General features: G+C 48.3%; 1 protein-coding gene across 1 annotated transcript in view; it reads left to right on the top strand.

Moving 5' to 3' along the window:
- The window catches only part of prkn (parkin RBR E3 ubiquitin protein ligase), a 60,977-nt gene that overhangs the window by 15,373 nt on the left and 19,701 nt on the right, over positions 1 to 25,903 (top strand). Inside the window, exons 3-7 of the mRNA XM_036547107.1 lie at positions 8,369 to 8,588; positions 10,996 to 11,114; positions 15,456 to 15,539; positions 15,814 to 15,929; positions 17,779 to 17,915. Coding sequence (XP_036403000.1) covers positions 8,369 to 8,588; positions 10,996 to 11,114; positions 15,456 to 15,539; positions 15,814 to 15,929; positions 17,779 to 17,915 — 676 coding nt within the window. The remainder of the gene's footprint in view (positions 1 to 8,368; positions 8,589 to 10,995; positions 11,115 to 15,455; positions 15,540 to 15,813; positions 15,930 to 17,778; positions 17,916 to 25,903) is intronic.

Raw genomic sequence — 25,903 nt, 5'->3', positions numbered from 1 at the left:
AGAGACTTTCCCAGGTGCGCGGCGCGGGCCGAATGCATGGAGTAATTTAGAAGGACAAGGCAGCCCACATATTTCTCTCTCCGGTGCTCCGTTGGACTTGGTGAGCCGTGAAGCTCGGCGGACATGGAGGTGACCCCAGTGCGCGTCGGCCCTGTGCCACGAGGCCTTTCAATGCCACGGAGGCAGAGGGACGAAGTCGAGCTCCTTTTCCACTCAAAATCTATCGGTTCCCTCTTTTTAGTCAGATCAATGCAGGGATAGATAAAGGAATTAAATACTTATTCCTTTTTACTTAATACTTAGCCAAATCTGCCAGACCCAAATCAATCAATCAAGTCTCTATCTTTGGTTAAGTCGATAGCTATATATATCACACACACACACACACACACACACACACTCAAACTGCTGTGCAAGTATGACATGCATTCACAACATGAGAGGTGACAGAAAAGAGGTAACAAAATAGATTGACGATAGAGTTAAAATGGAATGTGTTGTTACTTAGAGGCAGCTTTCATCTCACCCATAAAAACACACAGAAGATGCTGTTCTTACATTATTAATTGGCCAAAAGCTTGGTTTGGGGATTCTGGAAGAATTACCTGTTACAATGAATTTTAAAAGCCACCGCACAGCTGAATGTTTCCATCACTTGTGGAAACGTGTCTCTTCTACATGCTCTTCTCTCTGTCCCTCAAACTCAAATTTAAATCCAAATTCAAATACAACACTGTACATATCGCCAGCTTAGAGTCAGTAGGTCGAACTCGATTCCACTGTGCCATTTATTAAGTACCAATACTTCATTTCATGCACATTTCATTAATGCATATTTACTTTTGAAATATCAGAGCCAGTTTTGTGGTTACTGAAACATTGCCATTCCTCTAAATATGGAATATTTTCTCTAAGGAAATGTGAATTAATAGCAACTTGATGAGGTAATCAGTGGTATACAACTTGAGAGTGACAGGGTACAGCAGCTACGGAATTGTGGTTACTCCATTAAATTTCCCCAAATCTAAATTCAGTCATTTGCAGCAACATGTTTTTTGGGAAGGCGTTTAACTGTTTTAAAGGGGTCAAGGAGGGAGTGTATTTTACTGAGAAGTACATTGTAAGAGCTCTGCAAAATGTATAGGAGACGTTGATACACAATAAAATAATAGCAATTTGTGTGTATGTGTGGTGGGGGTGTTGCTAAGGTCACTGAATAAAGTCGCACATATATTTTTAAGAAACTGTGCCTCTAAATGTAGCTACAGTTAGCACAGTTAGCTGTTTTATAGAGGCCAGTGTATGTTAAGTAGCTCATAAGCTAGAGGTGAGCCATCTGTCTGCAATGAGAGGCAATGACAGCTGCATCACTTGTCCGGCTCAATGCTGTTCTTTCAGATGGCACAGTGAGGCTAGAGCAAGTCCTTAAATGCTGCACCTACATCAGCCTTGTAGTTCAATAGCATATTATTAAGGTGAAGATTACATAGATAAATCCTAGCCCAGTGCATGGGGACTCTTCGATTTACACAGCGCCCCTCTGGTCAGACGCGTGCATTACAGTAAATCAAGTCTCGTACAGCAATAATTTATAAAGGCAATTTAAAGTAATGACAGAATTATGGGACCTCCATGTCATTTTTGTCAATTTTCTGAGCTGGCAGTATGAAAAAAAACACGCAGGCAGGCCGCCTGGTATTTAGATGGGATAGGGGATCTTGTATATGTATTCAACTTAATCACCAGATAAGTGAATTCAACATTTGCTCCTGCTTATTGAGGGGCAGCGTTTCCGGGGGTGAAACTGAACGGCGTTTATGTTCCCGTGTTCTCCACATGTCGGCTCTGAGCCGTCCCCTTTTTCGGGATTGAATTTGCTCGTTATCCCACCCGGCGCGTTGTACGACAGGTTCCCGAGAGCGAGCAGGAAGTCCTCGGGTCTCAGAAGTAAGGCGGTGGAGATGTGGGAGTGGAGACGGCAGCCAGGAGATACAGTTCGGCGCGCCCCTCCGCAGCCAAAAGGAGCGCAGGCGCGAGGGAGAGCTAATGGGTCATTAGAGAGGTGTTTAGCGGCACTCAAGCTGTTTGTGTTGAAGCTGCAAAATCCTCACAGTGTGATGCTGTAATCAACAAACCCCTAACGCGCTCATCGAGTTATTCACTTACACACTGAATTATAGCGCAATATTGTTTTTTTTAATTTCGATTAAATTATATTAGCCTCCTCTCTATACTCACAGACATTTGTAAGATCCCCCCAACACACACACACACACACACACACACACACACACACACAAACACAGACCCCACCTTCTGTGGTTTTCTGAATGTCTCATCAAGCTAGCAGGACATTGTGTTAAATCATCCAGCACCATCATCCTTATGAAGCAGTGAACTCTGGGAAAGAATGGAATTGCTGATGTTCTGATACCCCCCCCCCCCCCCCCCCCCCCCCCCCCCCTTCATCAGATCTTCTTGCCATTGAGCATTTACTGTTTTTACTGTTGTGGAAAATCTTCTGTATAGACAAGGCTGAAAATTGTTGTTGTTTTTTTCCCCCTGTTTCACGCTGATTTTGGAATTACCAGTTGTGCATTAGGTTTGCCTCACTGCATCACATCCTCTACGCTCAGGCAGGGGTGCTAAAGCGCGATAGATGCAATGCTCTAATACACCTGCATGCCACCAGTATTTTTCACCCTACAAGTCCCAGGCAGCGCGGAGGGTGAGCACAGCTCTCTCTGACATCACCTGAGGAAGTCATAGGTGCTGAGCAGCACATCGAGGGGATGCTGGCCGACGTAACCCAGCCCACCTCAATCGAATGAACCAGTTATGTTCTGCCATTGCAGACGCGAAGTCATTATTGTCTAATGACATAGACTCTTGCGATGTCTTGGGAACTGCCACCACTGACTGAGCCACTCCAGAACCCTACACGAAAGGTGTCGTTTAGCCATTAAAAACTACCTCGCCTCTTCGTTATACCCATGGATATTTCCTCACTTTTCTTTTTCGACTGTGAAGTTGATGTCTAATTAGCCTGTGTAGGCTTCACACAGGGGCACTGCAGATAACGTAATGATGATATCCATGGCACACATGCAGTGTTTGCAGAAGTGCGAGTGTGTTATAGGCGCCAGTTCAGTAACTGGGTTAATGCTGGTGAACTCAGCATATGTAAACACAGAACCCATGGGATGTAAAGCCACTGCTGCGTCACGCTTGATGATTTCACTGTCCTTCCTCCTGAGGGCCATCACTGAGATGCCTGGCATGTTCACAGACATACTCACAGACATTCTCACAGACATACTCACAGACATACTCACAGACATTCTTACGGACATTCTCACAGACATTCTCACACACATTCTCACAGACATACTCACAGACATACTCACACACATTCTCACAGACATACTCACAGACATTCTCACAGGCATTCTCACAGACATTCTCACAGACATTCTCACAGACATACTCACAGACATTCTCACAGGCATTCTCACACACATTCTCACAGACATACTCACAGACATACTCACAGGCATTCTCACAGACATACTCAGTCATTCTCACACACATTCTCACAGATATTCTCACAGACATGTTCACAGGTACTAAACAGGCATATCAGAGGCATGAACTCTGTCATAATGGTGTTTGGATAATGAATGTGTAGTTTATCAATGCCTTTACCCCAGGCGTTTTGAACAGAAGTAAGTGAGGTGGGGTAATGAAATGATGTTGAAACATGTGGGTCTGATCTGAGTGCCTGTAGCCCTGTATTAGACTATGGAGCATTTTACTCTGATGCCAGATTTCATGTAGCAGGTACCGTACCCAGAGCTTCCACAGCCAAACTGCAGCAGCACAAGTGTTTTACCAACCATACGTGATGATCAATACATCTCTTCTTTTAGAGAGAGAAACAGAGGCGCTCGTCATTGTCGAGTCCCCTCACGTCTCTGATCCCCCCAAACAGCTCAGGGCCCCAGTATCTCGCCGCTCGGAGACTCGCTGGTGTTTATATATGTCACAGTCTCGGGAACGAGCGTGACATTTGTAGCGATGAGAGAAGCCTTCACCGTAATGTGTTCCATTAGTCCCCGCGTCCCCGAGGACCGGCAGCGCCTGTGCCGTCCCCGTCCTCCCGCGCCAGGCAGCGCTGATGGAGCAGACCTCCCTCGTGGGAGGAAACGGGCCTCGCCTTCACAGGAAGGTCTCAGCGTTGGGGGCGGGGACTCGTGTAGACCCTCGTGCGACTCTCTGGTGTCGTCTCTCCGCCTGGATAGTGTCTCTCGCTGTATGCCACACCCCGGTCTCAGTGTCTCAGGTGCATCTCCCAATATGTTATGTGTCTCGTTGTCTCAGGCCCTTGCGTAGGTATAGGCTTTTTCTGGACGGCCCAGTTTACAGGTGCATGTGTGTTTTTCAAGTGCATCCAATGTGTCATGCATGTCTCTCACCTTCTCAGACGTGTTCAATTATTCGAGTGTATGCAAACTGAGGTGTTTCTTACGATCACTGGTGCATCTAGCCTCTGTGGTGTCTCTACCTCAAGTGTGCCTAACTTGTTTGGCATGTCACGCAGTCTCAGATGTGTCCCACTGTCTTGAATGTGTCTGTTCTCTGTATGGGTTTATTTCACTCTCTCAGATCCATGTCACTGACTGCATCAGGCACAGCTTTTGATTAGTTTTTTTTGTAATTATGTAAAAATGATGCTTGAAATTACATTTAAGCCTCTTCACTTTCGTGAGAAGATATGCCACTGGTGTTGGCGGTTCACTTTATCAGTGTGGCTCCCTCATCCTGTGCTTGAGCCATCAGCAGCATTCCCACAATTCACTTTGGTTACGTTATGTTTATTGGCCTTTTTGTGTAATTAATCAAATTAGCCCGCAACATAGTCTATTCATCACGCGCTGTATTTTTTGTGACGATAGAAGCCGAGTGTGGCTTTGAAGGGTGAGTTTTAATTTGCAGGCACATTTCTCAGCAGTGTCTGCGCGTCTATACAAGAGCTCTGGGGAGAGGAACGGTTTGGACCGACAAAGCATTCATAAACCAGCCCGGCGAAGGCCAATTTGCTCAGTGTGTGCTTGCTATGTTCAGCTCTCCCTACCTCTCCCCGGGGATCATTTCCAAACGCTTATTGACTTTTTTTTCCCCGAAAACTTAAAATTAATCTCATGCTCCATTTAGATATACATGTTAAGCGATAACTCCGAGGTGAACTGTTGCTCATTTTTCAGAGAATAGCCCCCGCGGGTGGCATTTAGCTGTGGATGCCGCATTTACATGAAGAACTTTTGGTTCCCGTACTCGTTTTCTCAGCTTTTGCGAACCGTTTTTTTCGCCAAGCATTTTTGATGTGTTCTCACCCCCTCCGCTCTCGGTACATTTATGACCTCTGGTGGGAATTTAATCTGGCGCGCTTCCTGGTTTGGATACCCCATAGCCGTCGTCAAAAGAGGCGACACTGTAGCCACTCGCATATTTGCGATTTGCTTCTGTTGTTACTTATGTGATAACTTGCAACAAAGTGCCAGTTAATGTTATATTCATATCATCACAGCAACCGCTCTGATTAAAAAAAAATATGTTATATTTATGAACGGGCCAGGAATTCCGCCGTGACATCTTACGCGGACGGTGTTCAGTCCCTTCTTGTGCTGGCTATTCATGCGTTATTCCGGCCAGCGTTCCCGCTGTTATCGTCTTTTAAACGCCCGCGTGTGGCCTTTACGCTGAATGTAAATAATTGTATGAATAATTGATTGCTTCCCCCTCCCTCTTATTGAAATTCCGCCATGGTACGCCTCTTGTTAAAGAGCCGGTTCATTACTAATGCAGGTCAGATCTGTCTGGAGAATACAGACTTGTTGATCAAGCTCTTCAAAGCTCAGACCATAAGCTGAAAAGACATGAGTATGCAGCTTGAATACAGCAGTCCCCCCCCCCCCCCCCCCCCCCCGTGGGTCCCCCAATGTATCAAATTAGAGTCTGCCTGAAAAACCAGAGACAGAAACCCTTCCTGAAGAAGACCTGCTGGTAAGAACGATTTCCAAACGCGGGAGGCCGGTCAGGGTCAGATTCACCTTAGGTCACACCTGTCGGGTATCTTTCATTATTTTTGCATAATTTAATCTCAGAGTTGACATCCTTAACCAGGGCGGCTCAGGCAGCCTGCATTAAAACGATTACATTCCGACTGCTATGTACATCCTGCCTCAAAGTAGTACTTTGCTCAGGAGTACAAAAACTCACCTGGGAAATACCTACAAATACCTAATGTTATTTGAAACTGCGGCCTTCTGGATGGTGACGGAAGCACTGCTCCACACTTCTTATGCCACTCTCCCCAGTGTTGTCACTGTCACTTCCTGCTTTACTTATCCAGCTGTGCATATGCGTCAGCATCGCTCTTTGCATGTAGTAATGTACTGTTTTTATGCAGATTTTGTATGTTAATGGTTATAACATCAGTCAGGGTGGCATGGGCAGAAACGTACGTGTGTGTGTGTGTGTGTGGGGGGGGGGTTGGTGCACATCTACAATTTAGTTGGGTTATTGAGTGTGTGTCAATTATTTGTATATGTTTTGTTGCTGAATATTGTAGTGTGTGGGTGCTCACACATGTTTGCACATGCATATTTGCATGCAGAAGTAGCTTAGTATTCACACATATGTATTTGTGTAATTTTTGTACATACTCAAGAGTGTATGGTTATAGTATGAAAGTGAATTGCGTATTGTATGTGTATTTATATATTTGTATGCAAGTGCACAAGTGTGTGTGTGCGTATGTGTCTTTTTGTGTGTGTACACGTGTGCGCCTGTGTGTGTGTGTGTGCGTGTGCGCACATGTGTGTGTGTGTCTTTGTGTGCATGTACGTGTGTGTGTCTTTGATGAGTGTGTACACGTGTGTGTGTGTGTGTGTGTGTGTGTGTGTGTGTGTGTGTGTGTGTGTGTGTGTGTGTGCATGTACGCTTGTTTACTCCTATTTTTGCTGCTTCCAGATTAAAGCTGTGCAGGGAGAGGGCTGTCAAACGCCAGGGTTGCAGCTAAACGCTGATAAGACCGCAGCTTTCAGCAGCAAAGTCTGTGAAACATGAAAGTAACCCTGATGTTATCTCCGCTGATAGACGGGCAGCACGTAACATGAGTGTGAGCCGGCGCTCCATTTCCAGCAGGAAGGAATAACAGAACTGACCAAAATGACAGCAAAGTCAAAACACCGAAACTACATTGCGGCCGGATTGATATCGACCTTGGTGCTTAATTAAGCCCATTGTTGAGGTGTAGTGTAACGGCTCAGATATTTGAAATCTACAGCGTTAGTGTCGCATCACCGGTAGATCAGTGTTGGTATTTGCGTATACAGTTTCTGCTGCATTAGCCCACAGTTTGTGGCAAGTCATTTTCTTTGCTCATTTTTATCACTGTCGTTCAATTTGTCCGGAAGACAGCAGCGGAATTCATGACTTTGATTTATGGTCATGACGTAAGGCGTTCCCGGCACTGTGTAAACTGTGAGGCACTCTGTCTCGGCGTGTTCCCTCACTGAACGGTAAGTCCCCCCCCCCCGCGAAGAAGAGATCATTAAAATTGCATTTCCCAGCAGCCTGTTGTGCAGAGAAAATGAACCAAATCGAATTAATTCCGTTTTATTGAGACGTCTTTTGTTCATTCCTTCCCCGAGTCACGGCTAGTTGCACAAACTAGGACCTTCCTTTAATGAAGACCCTTCCGCAATAAGGCCGCCGCTAACGAGGGCCCGTTAACGCCGGTGACTTTGTTTGCATCGCAAATTCCCCTCTCCATTCTCGGAGAGAAATCAACAGCAAATGAAAAAAACAGCAGTACATTAAGATCACAGGATCAATAGGAGAAGCTTTAGAGGCCAGGATGGGAACCGAGTGGTATACTCAGGAAGGAATTCATTAGGAAAGCAAACCAACTACGGGGAAGACTCTGAATTCTGGTCACAATTGTTTGGCTAACTCACAATCCATATCATCACTGGGAGGTATGAATTTTAAAACTTGCTCCACATTCCACTGGTGTGAAAAAAATTGCGTAGCTTTACCTGAGGGAGCACAATGTGAACATTTTAGTCATTAGTTCAGGTATCAGTGCTGCTAGGTGGTATTCATTGCTGCTGGTGTAATATTGGTGTTCAAGCACTGTTAATTTAATGTTCATGCAATCTTGAATTCCACTGCTTGTGTAATGTTTGTGCAGTGTTAGTATAATGTTTGTGTAACGTTGACATAATGGTTACATTTGTGCAATGTTGGATATTTGTGTGTTGTGTGGGACAGCATGTCACAGTTGTCCATCTGATTTCGGCAGGGGTGCGACCTCCCTGAACAGAGCACGGTCCACGTGGTGCTGCCCCGCCCCGGATCGGCCAGCGGGTCGGATTCGGTCCTGCGGACCCGGCTGGCCCGGGGAGTGGACAGCCTGACCCGTCTGGACCTCAGCGCCTCCCGGCTGCCCACGTCTTCAGATGGCCTGGCCGTCATCCTGGAGACGGATGAGCGCAGGCAGGGGGACGCAGCCGCACAAACAGGTACAGGGACACCGTGTGTGTGTGTGTGTGTGTGTGTGTGAGAGAGAGAGAGAGAGAGATGGAGATGGAGAGAATATTTTTCAAGCATGGACATAAACTCCAAAACCATAACTGTTCAGCTCGACAGTCACAGAAGGACAGTTTGCTTTTCTTAAGCGTGGCTATATCCAAACACCCGCTCTCAGGTGGGGCTTGACAACCCCATGGCGAGAAGAGGGTGACGGCTGTTTAATGCAGCCATTGTGGCGGCAGAATGTAATTCAGAGAGCTGCGTCCAAGGCTTCCGCGCGGAGTTGGTTTCGGTGCCGGAGCTGTCGCCCCTCACAATGACATACCTTTTTAAATCCGTCCTCCGTCCGCCCTTTCAGACTCACCTCCGCCAGCCACCGTCCCGCTCCCCGCCACGGAGCCCAATCATAAAGTATCCTTTATCTAACCCCCCCTCCCCGCCTCGCTCTCCGTGTCTTCTCCTCTCCCTCCAGAGGCATTAGCATAATGGAACCCTTTCACAGAAATGATAAATTAGACAGAGTTCGGGTTATAAAATCCACTCTGCTGGATTTATTGTGAATTGTGTCAAAGTATCACGCTTCTCTCGTCCGTCCCAGGCTTTTAGCTCTAATGAGAACGCCGTCCTTCCTTCCCCAACCCCCCCCCCCCCCCCCCCCCAAACCCCCATTCCCCTTTCCCCAGAGTTCCTGCTGCACTGTGAGCATGCGTGTGTGTGTGTGTGTGTGTGTGTGTGTGCGTGTGAAGCTGCAGAGAGGCTGGACGCATCTGCACTTGACTTAATTATCTGTCATGAAGACATCCCATTACCCTGTTGTCTCAGGCTCGGCTTTGCTAATTGGATCCAGTGTCTGTGTCTGTAGGGTTTACCCGTCTGTGGGGTTGTAAGTGATCCCCGTCCTTGTCCTCCTCTTGTCTGGACCCGAGCAGTCACCGGCCCTCTCCTTGTACCTCCCAAGTTCAGCCAGTGATGCGTTTCTTGCCGGGGATCCTCTAAGACGGGAGTAGCCCAGTTTACCTGGAGTCTGAATGTCCTTATAGCATTCCACCAGCAGCGTTTTGCTCCCTGTTAGGGCTCTCATGCTTCTGAGGTTTAGGTTTATGTGTCACTGTAAGTTTGAGCAGGCGAGTATTGCTGTAGTAAGCAATGGCTCAGCAGTCATGTGTTTGTAGCATGGTAGTAACGTAGTGCTGTGTTGTATAGTAGTAGTGTCTCCCCATGCAGTTCCACAGTAATGTCTCTGTTACACAGGTCAGTAATAAGTTCTCCATGTGCAGTTCAGTGATTTAGGAGGTCCCTGCTCGAATGACATAAAATGTTCCTGTAAACCCCATTGTAAATCAGATGTTCAGGAATTGAATGCTGGAATTGAATTGAATGCAATATTATAAGTACACAGGGGTTGCATTCCTGAACATGACCTAGACATTTAATTATTCACTAAGACTAAGATAGATAGATATGGGAAAAAGTCAAATAGTAATAAGCTATTAGTGCTATATAAGTATTCCTATATTTGAATGCATGGTACTATGACACACGGTACCGATGCTCAGTATTGTGACACATGACAGTTCGGGAATGACAAGACACAGAGAACGCAAGACGCAAATCATAGTCTTCAGACAGGTGTTTATTACAGGCGAGTGAGATACACCCGGAGGACCAGATAAATAACCTTCCTCAGCTTCCCCTGAAGAAGCTTTCGCTGAATGGGGACAACAGGCTAGAATCGTAAGGGCACCACGGCTAAGTGAGACGAAGGGCCCCCGACCGGAGAAATTGTCAACTGTTGTGACTCTCACCGGCTCTTTTTCTCGATCGTGTTCTCGCTCCCGACTTCGCCGCTTCTCTCTCCTTGAAAATCTGGATTTTTGTTGTAAAGCAATTAGGCCAAATTCCTGTCATAAACGCAGATGGTTATTAAACGGGGACTGCATGCAATGCCTCTATGCGCGGGTCAGTAGCACTGCATCTGCGGTCAGTAGTAGTAACGGCACAGAGACAAGCAGCAATAGAAATTCCAGTGGCTGTGGGAGGGGGAGAACACCTTAAAATAAGCCACGCAAGGGGAACTGCTAACAGAGTGAGGTCCCAGCGTGACCTGCTTCTCTATTTTCCTTATCAGATGAAAAGATAGCAGGACCGGGGAGTGCAGATGAGCTCTCAGATGAGGGGTCATACGCACTGCCACGCGAATGCATTTGCGGTATCGCTGTCGCTAATGTTGGCGAATGTGTCGAGTCGCTGCTGTAAGCCGCGCGCTGGCGTGTGAGGGCATGCAGCGTGTAGCTGTGAAATGTCACAGGGAAGCCTTAATGCGCCGAGGCTTTTTCGAGCGAATGCGATTGCTCCGTTATCTCTGACGGGCTTTGTTGTGTGTGGTTCTGTGCGCAGAGTCTAGACCCCGCAGCAGCTTCTACGTGTTCTGTAAGACCGTGTGCAAAGCCATCCGGCCGGGGAAGCTGAGAGTCCGCTGCAAAAACTGCAAGCAAGGAACGCTGACGCTGAGTCGGGTAAGAAACACTGACACGGCGCCGAGTAAGTAACACTGTATGTGGTAAGAAAGACTGATACTGTATGGGGTAAGCAACACTAACACTGAACTGGTCTAATAAACATTGCCACTATATGTGGTAAGGAGCACTGGCACTGTATGAGGTAAGCAATGCTAAAAATATACTGGATTAGGGTGATTAGGTCCAGATAAAGAATACTGACACAGAAAGTGCGCCATTTTACAACAAATTAAAACAGGATACTTAATTAAGAAGATGGAGGCATCCAAACATAACTGAGTTTTGCTTGAGGAAGGGCCATTCAGATTAGCCAAATTTTAATTAGGTTTCCAAGAGGAAAATAAAATTAGATTGTATCCTGTGCTGGTAAGCGGTGCCCGGAGATGCTGGAAGAGAGCTCTCTTGGCACCGGCTCAGGAGGAGCTGCGGGCAGCCTCTGTAGAGTGCGGAGCAGCCGCAGTCTGCCTGAAGTCCCCCCTCTCTGTGGAGTTTCCTCTCAGGGCCCATCAGGTGCAATGTCTCCTGCAGGGCACTGTGGGATTCACAAGGGTGAGCATCCTGGGATTCTTCTGAAATGCTGAATGACAAGTTATAAAATTGAATGGCTGCCTTTTACCGCCCTGGGCTGTCTCCGCATTAATGCGGCCCGTCGGCGTGCTGGCATCATACTGCCGGCGCGGCGGCGCTGTGCCGCGTGTAGCGATTACCTTCCTGTGGCTTGGAGGCAGTCCCAGAGCCACCGTCACCCTCTGCCCACCGTCCCCCCCTGTCCCCAGTGAGACAGGGCTGGTTTTCAGCATAGAGCAGGAGGGACGGTGTGAATGCTTACCTGACTGTTCCCCCGGCCTCCTGCCTGGTCACATCTGACCCGCCAACTGCCACTCAGTCGCTATCTGGCGCCGCACAAGTGTCCCTCCGGTGCCGGCGAGCGGCTCTGCCGAAGCCCCACCCGCCTGTGAGCCGGGAGCCGGTCTGCTCACACACATCCTGATCTCAGCCCCCCCGAAGCTGACCTGTCCGTTGTGGCAGGAGCGGGGCAGCTGCTCCGCTCTGAAATGTGACGGGGGGGACGCGGGCGGGGGAATAGAATCCACAGCCTGCTGTCGCCCCAAACACCCCCCCCCCCCCCCCCCCCCAAGATTATTTGAGGTGCCTACTGATCTGCTGAGAGCGAGTGCTGAGATTGCCTCATTCCCTTATCAGTGGAAGTTATGGCGGGAGGCTGCGTGTGTGGAGTGTCAAAGTGGCATTCCTGCGGACTGAGCGTGTGTGTGTGTGTGTGTGTGTGCGTGCGTGTCTCTCTGCAACAGCTCACACTCCACACTCACATATCTGCTCACACACACAAACACACACACACTGTGACAAATGCCTGCCTGAGATAGTTTACCTGAGTTAGATTAAATAATAGTATTTAAGGTTCATGAATGAGGAATTTATTTGAAAAAACATCTTCAAACCATTTCAATGTATTTGAAAACACATTCAGGTATAGTTTTTAAATATTTGAAAGACTATTTCTGCAGATATGAAGGGGATATGTGATACGTTATGTGCAATCGCACAGGTTAAACATCTATACATCTGAGTTTATAGAAAACATGAAGAAACTTTTACCCTCATTTGTATTTATCAGAGATTGTCTGAGAGTGAGGTGTGATTTGTTGTTTCTATTGTGTGAAAGTTACATGTGAAAAATAGCTGTGGCACCTTTTAAATGTAATGCATATGTATGAAACTTATTTGATAAAGGAAGTAAAATGTATTTGGAGAAGCATTTAGTTTTGTTGAGAAGGTATACCCTAAGCCTAACCTTTACCCTAAACCCTAGCCCTAGCCCTAACCCTAACCCTAGCCATAGCTCTAACCCTAACCCTAGCCTTAGTCGCAACTCCATCCCTAGCCCTAGCCCTAACCCTAACCCTAACCCTTACCATGATGCTTATTCTTTCCCTTACTTTTACCTTTTCCTTGCACTTACCCATCTGTACAATGCTGATATTTTCTGTCAGCATTGTACTTGAAATTGCCTTTGGTAAACCTTAAATGTCCTTTCAAATAGAACACACACACATGCTTGCACACACACTCGCAAAAACCACTGATCCTTGTGATCTCATGTATCTCAGCATCACACAGTTACTGTCAGGCCAGTGCTCTGTTCAATAGGCTTCATGGTTGAAAGCTCTCAAATATTCAGAGAAAGCGACCTAATCATACATCACTAGAAACAAGTTCCTTAATGTCATCCTGCGTCCAGAACGAGGTCGATTAGATGAGGTTCCCCTCATCTCCTTGCTCACTATCGATCAATCCTACCGACACCCTCTATCAACACAGCTCTCAACCAGTCAAGATGCAGCTCAGCAATGTCTTTTGCTTTACCGAATTCTGTCTTTGTTAAACAAGGCTACTCAATACGTGTTTATTATTGAGGAATCCTAGGCAATATTAGATTATATTTGATTTTTTTTCTCAATTCCTTGGGGCAGGGGGGCTCATCAATAAATATATCACTTCATAAAGATTTTTTTTATTTTCTCATGTACTATCTGTGATCGCATTGGCTGGTACGGTGCAATGGCCAGAAAGAAGAAAATAAATCTGAAATTGATAAGTCACCATTTGCTGTCCGGTTGTCGCTGTTGATCATGTTTGAAACTGCACGCGCGAGGAGTGTTCATCAGTTCACCGAGCGAGCACATCAGCCAGCACGACTTCCCTACGCGGAGCCGCACCTGTCAGCCCTGCCTCTGATCCTCCCCCACCGATACGTTTCCGTCCCGCCCCGGAGAATGTTAACGCTGCTTTAATTGGCTCGTGCAAGCCCCCAGCATGCTGCTCGGCGTCGATTTTTATTTGCCGTTTTATTGAATCAGCGCGACTGTAATTGCTCGGGCTTGGCGAAGGAGCCTCTCCCGACCGAGACCTCTGGCGGACCCTCGGCAGACCTCTCGCGGGGGCGCCCCCCGAGCCGCCCCAAGACCGCCAGCAGTCGGCTCGGAGACAGACCGTGTTTGTTAAACAGTAATCTAATTAAGGCTTTGGAGATCAAGACGTTGATTTGGAATTTTTAAAATAAATAAAGAAAGGGGGGGGGGGGGGGGGGGGAGCGAGGACTAAATTAACAGTGGGGAAGGCGCGGCGTGAATTATTCATGACGGGCCCTCATTAATCATTTACATTCAGGGGAGGCGTTTTTGTGTCGAACAGAATGCCGGGGGTCCGTGTGACCTTTCCGCGCCTGTCTCCGAGCAGGTGTCTGCGTGTAATCTCTGGGCCCCGCCGCGGCGCGCCGGATCCGGCCCCACCGAATTAGCACTCGCCCACGCTCCTCCCCGTATGGGGGGGGAAGGTAATGATTTTGCTAACCTTTCAGGGGCTTATTAAGGCTCCTGTCAGAATGTTTAAATGCTTATGTTAATCAGGGGCAGCTAAACTGGAACGCCGGGGGAGGAGGTGTTGCGGGGGGGGGGGGGGGGGGGGGGGGGGGTGTCGTCCGAAGACAGTTTGCTGCTGGCGAGTGTCTTAATCTGGCCTCACGGGGGAGGGAGAAGCGACCGAGTGTCCGTGGGGGAAATGGGACCAGGATCCAGAGAGAAGGGGAAAGGATTGATGGAGGACATAGGGCAGGATCGAGGAGGGAGTAAGTTTGGTAGCATTTATGGGGGTGTTTGGGTAGTTTTTAGGGGAGATGGGGCAGTGTCTTTGGGGTAATTGTAGTTATCCCCATGGAGAGCCATGGTGGGGCTAGTTGGGGAGTTGGGGTTAGGTTTAAGGGGGCAGTTGGGTTGTGGTTTATGGGGGACTTAGGGTTAGGTTTTGTGGATGGGGTGGGGTTGGGTGAATGGGGGAACTGAGGGAGGCTAAAGCAGGCAATATGTTGTATGGTACATCAGCTGGCCTCAATCCCATCACTCCTCACATCCTCAGAAGGAGCTTCAGCTTCCTCCTGTTTTTCCCTCTGTTTTCCTCTCTCTTGCTCTCGTTTTTTACCCGCTCTGACTCTCTTTCTCCCCCTCTGATTTCCACTCTTCACAGAAAGACTTTCCCTGTGGTAGCAGAGTTGGAGCCACCTGCTCCCTCTCTCTTTGCCTCTCAAACCTGCCCTCTCTACCTTACTGTGCGGGGCCTTTAATCTCTTCATGAGGGTCTGTTGTAATGGTGGTGAGAGTGGATTTGAGTCTGCGTTGCTACTCTTTACAACCCACATACAGTATCGGAGAGGAACTTTACCAGCATCGTTCAGCACCGAGAGAGAACAAGTCACTCTTGTGGTGATGAGAGGCAGCGAGGCATGCTGGGATTTCATGGTTCTTCTTTCTGGCGTTTCTCTAGGGGCCATCTTGCTGGGATGATGTCCTCCTTCCTGACAGGATTCCCGGACTCTGTCAGTCCCAGGACTGCGAAGGCAGAGTGGCAGTAAGAGACTCTCACCCAGAAAGATACCCTTTCGCCTAGAACTATGCCCAAAACTCACCCTCTCACCCAGAACTATCCCCAAACCTCACCTTCTCACATTGAACAATCCACAGACCTCATTCTGTCACCCAGAACCATGCCCAAACCTCACTCATTCATCCATAACTGTCCACAAACTTCAATTTCTGGAGTAAATGTAAACTTCTGTTGGGCCAGAGAGGTGGAGAGGGTTGCTGAGGGTTGACCTGTCTTACCTCTCCTGTCCCCTCTGTAGGAATTCTACTTGAAATGTGCTGCCCATCCCACCTGTGACGATGACACCTCCGTGGCCCTGGACCTGATCACCCCCAACGTCCGGGGCATCCCCTGTATCGCTTGCACCGACGTTGTGTAAGTGTCCCCTTCTCACAGGCAGCTGACCCAATAACACAGCACACCCTGCGGACACATACCCATTCAGAATGTAGCATCCGCTGTGAAACATGCGCGTTGATACCAAAAAAAAGCAGTGACCTCCGCACAGCGTGGATGAAGGTCTGGACTGCTGTGGATAAAAGGGCCGTGTGGACTCTCCTGCGTTTTCCCATCCCCTCTACCTGCGCCACGCACACAGAGGACGAGGGGAGGAGTCACAATCACCGCGGAAACAATGGAGCCAAATCACTGACACCCCGCACTCAAATCAAGGACTCCGTGGAGCGTGATTGGAGTGGGTCGAAAAGGCAGCGCAATTACCTCCTTAAGTGGGCTCCCTGAAGCCCCGGCTCCCTTCTCCCGTCTCCTTGGAGCGACTCCTTGGTTTGTTTAAAAGGGCGCCGCCAAGGACGCGGCCGTGCGCTCTTTGAGGGTCCGGGGTCAAACTGCAATTGAGTCCCAGCCAGGCGGAAGGAGCCGACTTCATTACCGTAATGGGTTTGCCTGCAGGAAGCTCTCCCTGGCAGCCCCAGCGGAAGGCATGTCTGCTCTATTTCGACTGGACTGTAACTGTAAGACAATGTAGCGTGGAGGGGGTGGGAGCACAGTTAGCTTAAACAGGAGGGGAAACAGAGTGAAATTGTGGGGTTTGAAAACAAGGGGCGCCTTAAATAAAGCATAACTCGGAGAGTGCAAGTTACCGAAAGCCGTAACGAGCTGGGAACTCTCTGCAGGGGAGGTGAGGGGAGGGGGAGAATCACATTTTGTAACCTCTTAAATTCTGCGCTTTTATCAGAAAAGAGGGATGGGAAAGGGAGTGGGGAGAAGGAGGGAGGGGAGGGAGGAGAGGCAGCAATGGCGGCGTGCGGTGCTTTGCCCTTCAGAAACGATCAATAAAATCTGTATCCACCCCCCCCCCCCCCCCCCACCAGCAGGACTGCCTCCTCGAGTCCACCTTACCCCCCTCCCGTGCCTCGACCTCGCTCCCCCCTCCTCGCCCCCTTCTCCGTATCTAAACAAGATCAGCCTTCATGGCCGGCTCTTCTAGGACTCTCACGTTCTCATCACAGTTTTTCTTCCAGGATCTAATCCGTCTTCCTCTGCCTTCCCAGGAAGTCATTTCCGTATGTCTGTAGCAATGTCAAACACACACGCACACACACACACACACGCACGTTATAATGCCAAGCACACAACACAGCTGTGTCACAGTAATAACAACACACCGCACTAAAGATAGGGATGCTGCCGCTGCCGCTACCGCCGTTGTTATTGTCAATTGTAGCAATAGTACCAGCAGTAGCAGGAGCAGTAAAAACTGTAGAACTTGTCAAAGCAATATTGAGGTGTAACTCTTTAATGTCTGACAGACCATTCTATGTAACCGCAGGGGTAACGGTGTGTCCCAGCCGGTGTGGGCAGCGTGAACGCAGGGGTGCTGATGTGCCCCAATTTTGGATTTAGGCAGCAAGAGGCCTCATTCAGAAGAAACCATGCCACTTTCTTTACAAGCTCCCCAGCTCCTCAGCTCGTCTGTAGTCTCACTCTTCCCTCACACTAACCCACTTTATCCTTATCTTTAAACTCATTTTAACTTACCTGTTAGCTTCTCTGCAGGGTTTTCCCCACATGCCCAAGCCTTTGTGATGTCATGTTACCTTATGTTTTCAGTTTTCAGTATTTGCGCATGTCTGTGTTGCTGTCCAGCTACAGTTAAGTGCAGGGACTCTGAGGGACGTTACTTTATGGGGTTGACAGTGAGTATTGTCGTTAGCTCTCCATAGCCCTCTCTGATGCGGTGTGTCTGTGTGTCTCTGGTGTCCAGGAGTCCAGTGCTGGTGTCACAGTGTCCAGACCGCCATGTCATCTGTCTGGATTGCTTCCACTTGTACTGTGTAACCCGACTGAACGAGCGGCAGTTTATCCACGACTCAGACATTGGCTACTCCCTACCCTGTGCAGGTCAGCCTGTAAGCGTGTGAGTGTGTGTGTGTGTGTTAGTGTATAGTATGTTGAATGTGTGTGTGCATGTATATGTGTGTTTGTGTATGTTGAGCATGTGTGTGTGTGCAAGCGTGTGTGTGCACTGCACGAGCATGCCTGGTTGTGTGTTTTTGGGTATGTTGTGTGTGTGTGTGTGTGTGTGTGTGTGTGTGTGTGTGTACAAGCATGCATGTGTGCGTCTTTTGTGTAAGTTGAGCATATGTTTGTGTGTTTTTTTGTGTGTGGGTGCGCATGTGCACATATGTTTGTGTGTTTTTTGTGTGTGTATATGTGTGTGTGTGTGTCTGTGTGTGAGTGAGCGTGCCTGTCTGCAGACAGAGAGAGATTGTGGTGCTCAGAGCAGCCCCGGCCGTCAGTGATTGATTGTGGCAGCTCACACACTGTAGTGAGGCAGAGATGGTATCAGAGTTCTCTCCCCCGAGAGCAGCTCTGTGTGCCCCCCTCAGGCACCCCCTCCATGCCCCCGCTGGCCTGGGACATCCGTAACTGCCAGAGCATAATGGGGCTCAGGAGGAGGGCTGTGGCCCCTCTGTCTCTGACAGCAGTCTCCTGCACTCAACTCCTCCACTCCCTCTCTTTGTAAGAGGAAAGGCTGGAGACGTAGTTACATCAGAGTCTGTCATCTGGCCTCTGATACACACACTTTCACAGCAGTTACCTTCCGCTGTGTTCAGTGAGGCTGTGTGTACAGTGTGTACTGTGTGTTTGTGTGTTACGTTACATTACGTTTCATCACATTACATTGACTTAGCAGACAGGTTTATCCAGAGCGACTTCCAGCACAGAAGAACATAAGTGTAACCATTCGAGTTAAATGAGCAATAGTGTCCGACCAAGCTAACAACACTCCCAGACCAATGAGTATGAGCATGACACTGTTTAAGCCCTACCCTAAGTTAACTTGTACAGTCTACACTGTTGACCGAAGTGTCTGTGTGTTTACTGTGGATGTGTTTGTAGGCTGTATGTGTGTGTGTGTATGTGTATGTGTGTGTGTGTGTGTGTGTGTGTGTGTGTGTGTGTGCGTGCGTGTGCGAGATTCATGTGTCTAAACAGTGAGTGTCTATATATTGTGTGCTTGGTGCACATGCTTGCAGCATATTCGGTAGATCAGTGTGTGAATCTGTATTCATATCGTCAGTGTGCCTGTTTGTGTACGTGTGTGTGTGTGTGTGTGTGTGTGTGTGTGTGTGTGTGTGTGTCTGTGTGTATGTGTGTATGTCTGTGTCTTTGGTCATTTTTCAGTGTGCCTGTGTGTGTGTGTGTGTGTGTGTGTGTGTCTGTCTGTGCATATGTGTAATCTGTGTACGCGTGTGAGATGTGTGTCTCTAGCCATTGTTCAGGGTGCCTGTGTGTGCGTGTATGTATGTGTGTGTTGTGTGTACGCGTGTGAGATGTGTGTGTCTAGTCATTCTGCAGCATGCCTGTGTGTGCGTGTATGTATGTGTGTGTTGTGTGTACGCGTGTGAGATGTGTGTCTGTAGCCATTGTTCAGGGTGCCTGTGTGTGCGTGTATGTATGTGTGTGTTGTGTGTACGCATGTGAGATGTGTGTGTCTGTAGCCATTCTTCAGCATGCCTGTGTGTGCGTGCAGTGTGTTCAGGCGGTCAGCGTTCACAGTGTGCTCAGAGTTAGACATTCTGCCTCCGTGTGTTGAGGCGATCCATCACTGTTTGTAAGATTGCAGAAGGGAGATTGTACAGAAAGGTCAAACTTCACCGCCAAATGCCATTTCCGCTTTTAAATAACTTTTAACCGCCTTGCAGGAACGTGCTTGTCTAAAAGGCTTGGATTAAAGCAGAAAACACAAGTCTACAGAATCCTAAATAAAGATGGGCCGCACTGATAGATAGACGCTGCCAGTCGCGCGCGGCTGACTCAAACCGATTTCTCACCGAAAGTGCTGAGTTTGAACCAGCAGAGATGCCACATGACCTTTCTTTGAAACGAGCGTTCGCACTAAGCCTTATTGCAAGCCCAAAGTCAACTATTTGACAGCATATCTCCATTTAGCATTTACACAGAGGGCATACACTCTCCTTTAGAAAGAGTTTTGCTATACTATATGTATATATGCTTGGGCTGTATCTCTCTCAAGTCTCAGTCTCTGACTCTCTCTCTCTCTCTCTCTCTCTCTCGCTCAGTTCAATTCAGTTCCATTCAGTTCATTTTAATTCAACTTGTTTTATGGAATATACCTATATCTATGTATATATCCATATATGTCTGTATATTTATATAGAGACAGATAGTTTTAGTACTAACTATATATCTATGTATGTGTCTATCTATCTGTCTGTCTATCTATCTGTCTATCTAAACTATACTACAACTATATAAAAATGTATCTCTCACTGTGGTAGGCATTTTGAGCCACAGTTGCATAATTTCTCTCTTTTCCAAGGATAGGAAATATTCTGATGTTTGAATTGCTTGTGTAGTGGGCAGATCTTGTTATTTTTAGGTAAATAATTTTGTCACATTTTCACATGTGGCTCCGTCTCCACCACTTGGATTTTGCAGTGTGGCCACTGTGCGTCTTATTTGGGCAGCCATGTCTGCTTGTGTGCTTACAGAGTGTGTCCATTGTTAGTGTTTTTCTCTGTTTTAAATCTTTTGCTATGGCTGGTCTTGTTTACCACATGTTATTCTCCTTTCCGGGCCAGATAACACTGCATTTTGTGCTTTTGTGCGTAGTATTTAAGCTCTTTGGTGGGTGTGTTATAATTTGGTTGACTCTAATTGCTTGTATTCAGATGTTGTGGTCCTGTGTTTTCAGGGGGTCATCGTTTTTTAAGTTTCTCCCAAATCAGATAAGATTTCCCATTAGATCTCCCTTTTTGGATTTTGTTAATAATTCATAATGGATAATAGTAATAATTGATAATAGATAATAAATAATGGATCTCTCTCTTTCTGTCTCTCTGCCTCCATCTCCCTCTGTCTCTCCACTTCTGTCTGTGACACTCTCTCTCTCTGGTAATCCCTGACTCCCTGGTCAGACTCAGTCACAGGCATGAGTGACAGGGATGATTTGAAACAAACGTCTTTGTTTTCCCTTCCTCAGGAAGGGGCACAGGTCTGGAGTGGATAGAGTGTGTATCAAATAGAAATTGTAAGCTGGAATACCGGATGCGGCCTTGATTTGACCGATGGAGCACTTGCAAGCGGAAAAACCGAATTTAAAATTGTGAGTGGGTGGAGGAGGGTGAGGTGGGGGTCAGATTCTTCCTCGAAGACCACAGATCACCCTTAGCGTTCTGAATCCTGAGGGGATTGGTTGGTCGTTTCTTTTTTTTTTCTGAAGGCAACAAACCAATCCATCTGAACTGGACAGGATGGCCCTGTGTACCAAGCAGACAGGTTGGAGATTGTGTTTCCTTGGATGTACGTTTCAAGGGCACGTTAATGTGGTTCATTGCATTGCGTTGTTGTCATTTAGCAGACAGAGAAACTTACGTAGGTGATAGTTGTATCCATCTACACAGCTGGATATTTTCTGAGGTAATTGTGGGTTAAATACCTTGCCCAAAGGTACAGCAGCAGTGCTCCAGCAGGGAGTTAAACTAGAAACCTTTTGATCACTAGCTCTGCTCCTTGGGAAGACAACATTCCTAACAATGAGTAGGAACATTTATCCATAAGGACCCTTATCTGCAAACATTAATAATCCTGTAAGAACCTGTATCAGTTGCAGATTGATAATGATGTGAGAAGCTGTAACGGTACGGATTAATAACCCAACTGTAACTAATCGTACAGAATTGACCGGCGGGTTATTGATGAGATTGCTTTCACTACCCCAGCACCTGTGTCAGTAATGGAACATTCATATCCAGAGAGGGATGGAGAGGAGAATCAGAGAGAGGGAGATGGGGAGGAGAGAGACGGAGAAAGCAGGATTAAATAGAAAGAGCGTGGTGACTGGGGTGGGGGGGGGGGGGGGGGCGTTGGCGATGGAGGGAAGGAGTAAAAGCAGAGAGAGGTAGAGAGGGAGTGGGCTAAACACGGCTGCGAAGAGAATGCACTCGATGTTGTCATAAAGGGGTGCCACGGTTCAGCGTGCTTTTGTGCGGCTCTTACTCAAACCTTGTCGAAGGGGGCGGGGAGCAGGGTGATTCAGTTACATTGAGCCAAATAAAGGCGATAACTGCAGCGGGGAGTCGGGAGCGGACGGGCCCGTCGGCAGACGCGATCCGGCTTTGTCTGCGCGGTGCGTGGGAGGCGGCGCGGCTCTGGTGTCTTTTGCGGAGCGAGCGGGTAGCGCTTCCTGAAAAGGAGCCCCCTAATAGCGCCAGCGGGGAGCGAGAGGAGATGTCGCGCGAAAACAGCGTTTTGCGGAACAAAGTGCGCGCCTGCCGCGGAACGGGGCCTTTCTTGTACTGCCGCGCTTTCAAAACGTACCCGTCACAGCAGGGCACCCGCGGAGATGAGCGCGGCTGGAAATCACCGGGGGGGGGGGGGGTGCGTGTGGGGGAGGGGGAGTCGTGTGTGCGCAAGGAAGACTTGGTATCAGGGTATCTCGCTCCAGAATGGCGGCCTGTGTTTGGCGACACCTGGGAGCGAGCTCTGTGCTTCATACCCCCCTGCCCCCTCTGGCCCTCTCCTTAAGAACCACCCCCACCTATTCTCGCTTCCCAATACTTCAGATACCCCCACAGAATACCCAGCCCCCAATACCTCAATATAACCCCATAACCCAGGAGACCCTCCGTTAATATTCCCTCATTTCCGAATTACATACCCTTACACATCCTCTATCTCAACGCCACTTTTATAAGTCTGCAAGCGATCACATAAAACCTCTGGCTTCCGATCCCTATTACTTTTAATGGAAATGGAGGAGTATAAAGTTTGCCTCTGAAGCCTTCCTTTGCAGAGATACAGTCTAATATTCCAGGGATAGTCCTCCATCCCCCTCCGCGAAAACGGGCTTCTCTGTGAACTAGCCGCCTTTGAACTGGGAAACCTCAAAGCGGAGATTCTCCACCACTCAGTTCCTGCTCTTTTTTTCATTGTGCGTGTTACATGATAAAACAGCTGGATTGCAGGGGAGGGGAAATTTTAAATAATAGAATAAAAAAAAAACACTTACAATCTCTGAAATACATGCATATGAATGATGGATGAAATGGTATGCATGTTTCAGAGATCAAGCCGAGGTTCGAGGCTCAGTATCAGTAACACTGGTATTTTAACACTGCAGAAGTAACACTGGAGGGGTAAGACTGAAAAGAGTGAAGTGCCTTTGTTGCTTGAGCTTCTTAAGAGTGACTTGTGAGCGGGGAAATATTTAAGATTCGGCAGCCCCCTTCGCAGTGTTTGGTGCTCCTCCTGCCGCCCGGCTTGGCTCCATCCCTTCTGCTAAGGGCTCCCGTTGTGGTTTCCACTTGACGGGGTGCAGGGTATTGCTTGCGAACGCTGTCGCTTGATCGTTAACCCCAGGAAGAGTCAGCGCTCAGGGGCCTCACCTGCGTGATCACCCCTCTCCCTGTAGTGACAACTCTTACCTGTTCAGGGGTACCCCCTCTCGCTCGCACGGTAAGGTTTTTCACCCTCGCGACGGGCTCCCCTCACCTGTACGCCGACCCGCCGGCGTCCGCGTGACGGGACCGCCCCACCTGCGCGGCGACCCGCTCACCTGCTCGCGCACCTGCCCGCTGCACAGCTGCCACCGGAGCGATTAATTGGGCCGTCCTGTCAGCGCGCCGGAGGAAGCGGGGGCCCATTAATCCTCATCAACGTGGCCGTCACTGCCAGGAGGGAGAGGGCCGCACGCTCCTTAATCAAAGAGATAATTAGGAGATAATTAGCAGGTTGGAAATTTGGACTGGGGAAAAAAAAAAAAAAACAAAAAAAAACAATTTCGCTTCTATCATCTGAGCCAGATTGATGTGTGACGTGCGCCTGGCGTTTGGGCATGGCTGGCAGGGAGGCTTGGGGAGAGAGGGAGAAGGGGACGGGCAGAATCAACTGGGGAACGGGGTGTGGGGGGGAGCACTTGCCCGCTGAAGAGGGTAGGTGGGGAATCGGAGCCATGCGGGTCCCTGGGGTCTCCTTCTCCACTGAATGCCCCTCCGGTTCCGCCCACCACACTCCTTCTCATCCCCCCCCCCCCCCCCCCCCCCCCCCGGATGAGAGCAGACGGAGTCGGCAGGCCCACGGGAGAATTGGAGGCTGCGCTAACAGTACATCAGAGAGAGAGATAGAGACAGAGAGAAGATGAGACTTGCAGAGCACCAGGCATCGCAGAAGCACTTTGTTGGGAAACTCCTGGGCGTTTTACAGTGCATACGGGTACTTTACATTATCATGAGAGCAAAAGAGAGGAAGGCAGAAATGAAATATTTAACCCCCCTATTCCCACAACAGTTAGCACCGTCCCAGCCTAATCTGTAGATATGGATGCGGGAATGAAATATTTAGCCTCCTTTTTGTGAATCAGTCAGAGGCTCCTCGTTCAGATCGATGAGCACACTCCCTCCCTTCATCAATGCACAGGTAACAACAGTCCAGCGATTGCAGCTCTGCTCAAAGCAGGAAAGGAGGATGAATTTAAGGGGTAATAGATGGTGCACTGAAAGCCGATGGGGGCATTGATTGGTAAAATAGCAGTGTGTCGGTGGAGGGAATATGACTCCATCGCATTCGAGGGGGAGTTTGTGTGCCGAAGTGATCTCATCTCGCGTGCTGAGAAGGTGTTGACCAGTTTTGTCTGATACTCGAGGGGAGCGCCAGTGAACATGCAACACATTATAATACATTGTATATGCAATATATGTGTATGTAGCTATGCGAAGAGCCAATATACGCACACAAGCAGGTGCGTTTCCTTTTGCCTTGTTATTGTATAGGGTGCATTTCTGGGGAGAATGCAGTCGTCTCTCCAGCCCCCTATGTCCGCCCAGCTGCCCTTCATGGGCTACAAGGACATTAAAAATGAGATTTGGAAACCTTCAATCCCCGTTTATCAGCTGCCGGGGGCCTGAGGCGAAGGCAGAGGGTGAAATATGGCACATATTTATATCTGCTGAGGAGACACTAACCGCGCTTTTATATGAGTATTGATTCAGTGCTCCTCTCTTTATGAAAAAGGCACTTTTTTGTTATCTATTTCAGCTAGTTATTAAAGTGGAAATTGAGTTATAATTCTGATGGATTTTTCCAACACGTTTGGGTCACGGTCGTAGTATTTTTCTCCGTGGCTCACCGTGAACTTGACCTGCTTTTGTTTGGTCAACCCCCCTCAATCACCCACCTGTTATTCTCTCTCCCTCCACCTTTGCTGGGCTATCACGGAACTTAGTTCAGAGTTGAGTTGGAACTGGTCTTGGTTGCTTTTGGAGGATATATTATATAATAGTACTAGATAATAGAATACTATCCTACGTCCACACATGTGGACGATGCTTAATATTAGAGTTGATTAAAATCTTTACTCTCCTGCTGGCCACATTTTTTCCTATTGAAAAGCAATGACTTAGTCATCTGTAATCACAGTAGCTGACATACTGGAGCACGCTGGCTTGGTGAAGCTCTCCCATTGGCTAACCACTTGGAGGAGGGTGTGGTGTGGGGTCACAGGCCATCCTGGAATTTCACATTGGTCCAGTCAGGATTCAGGTCAGGAAATTACCCATAATCCCAGCTGTTGGGATTTTACAGGTTCAGGAGTTTCACACAGGGATGCAAGTATTCTACACCTCACAGAGTTTTTTTTTTCTCTCAGTAGCATGCAATCCAGGTATACTTTGATCTCTCCATGCTTACTGTCTGTTGTGATACTGAACCTGGCAAAGAGGGCTGAACAGAAGTGGGAGTGTTTATTGGGATGCTGTGACATGAGGAATCCCTTTTATAATTAAGCAGCGGAGCCGGTGGGGTTCCCCCCTCCCATCCCATCTGTCCTCCACCCCTCTGCCCCCACCCTTTTATGTGTCTCTTGC

Source organism: Megalops cyprinoides, chromosome 15 (genome assembly GCF_013368585.1).
Source record: "Megalops cyprinoides isolate fMegCyp1 chromosome 15, fMegCyp1.pri, whole genome shotgun sequence".
Lineage (NCBI taxonomy): Eukaryota > Metazoa > Chordata > Actinopteri > Elopiformes > Megalopidae > Megalops > Megalops cyprinoides.
The sequence above is the reverse complement of the archived record's forward strand: the minus strand, read 5'-3'. Positions and strand labels throughout refer to the sequence as shown.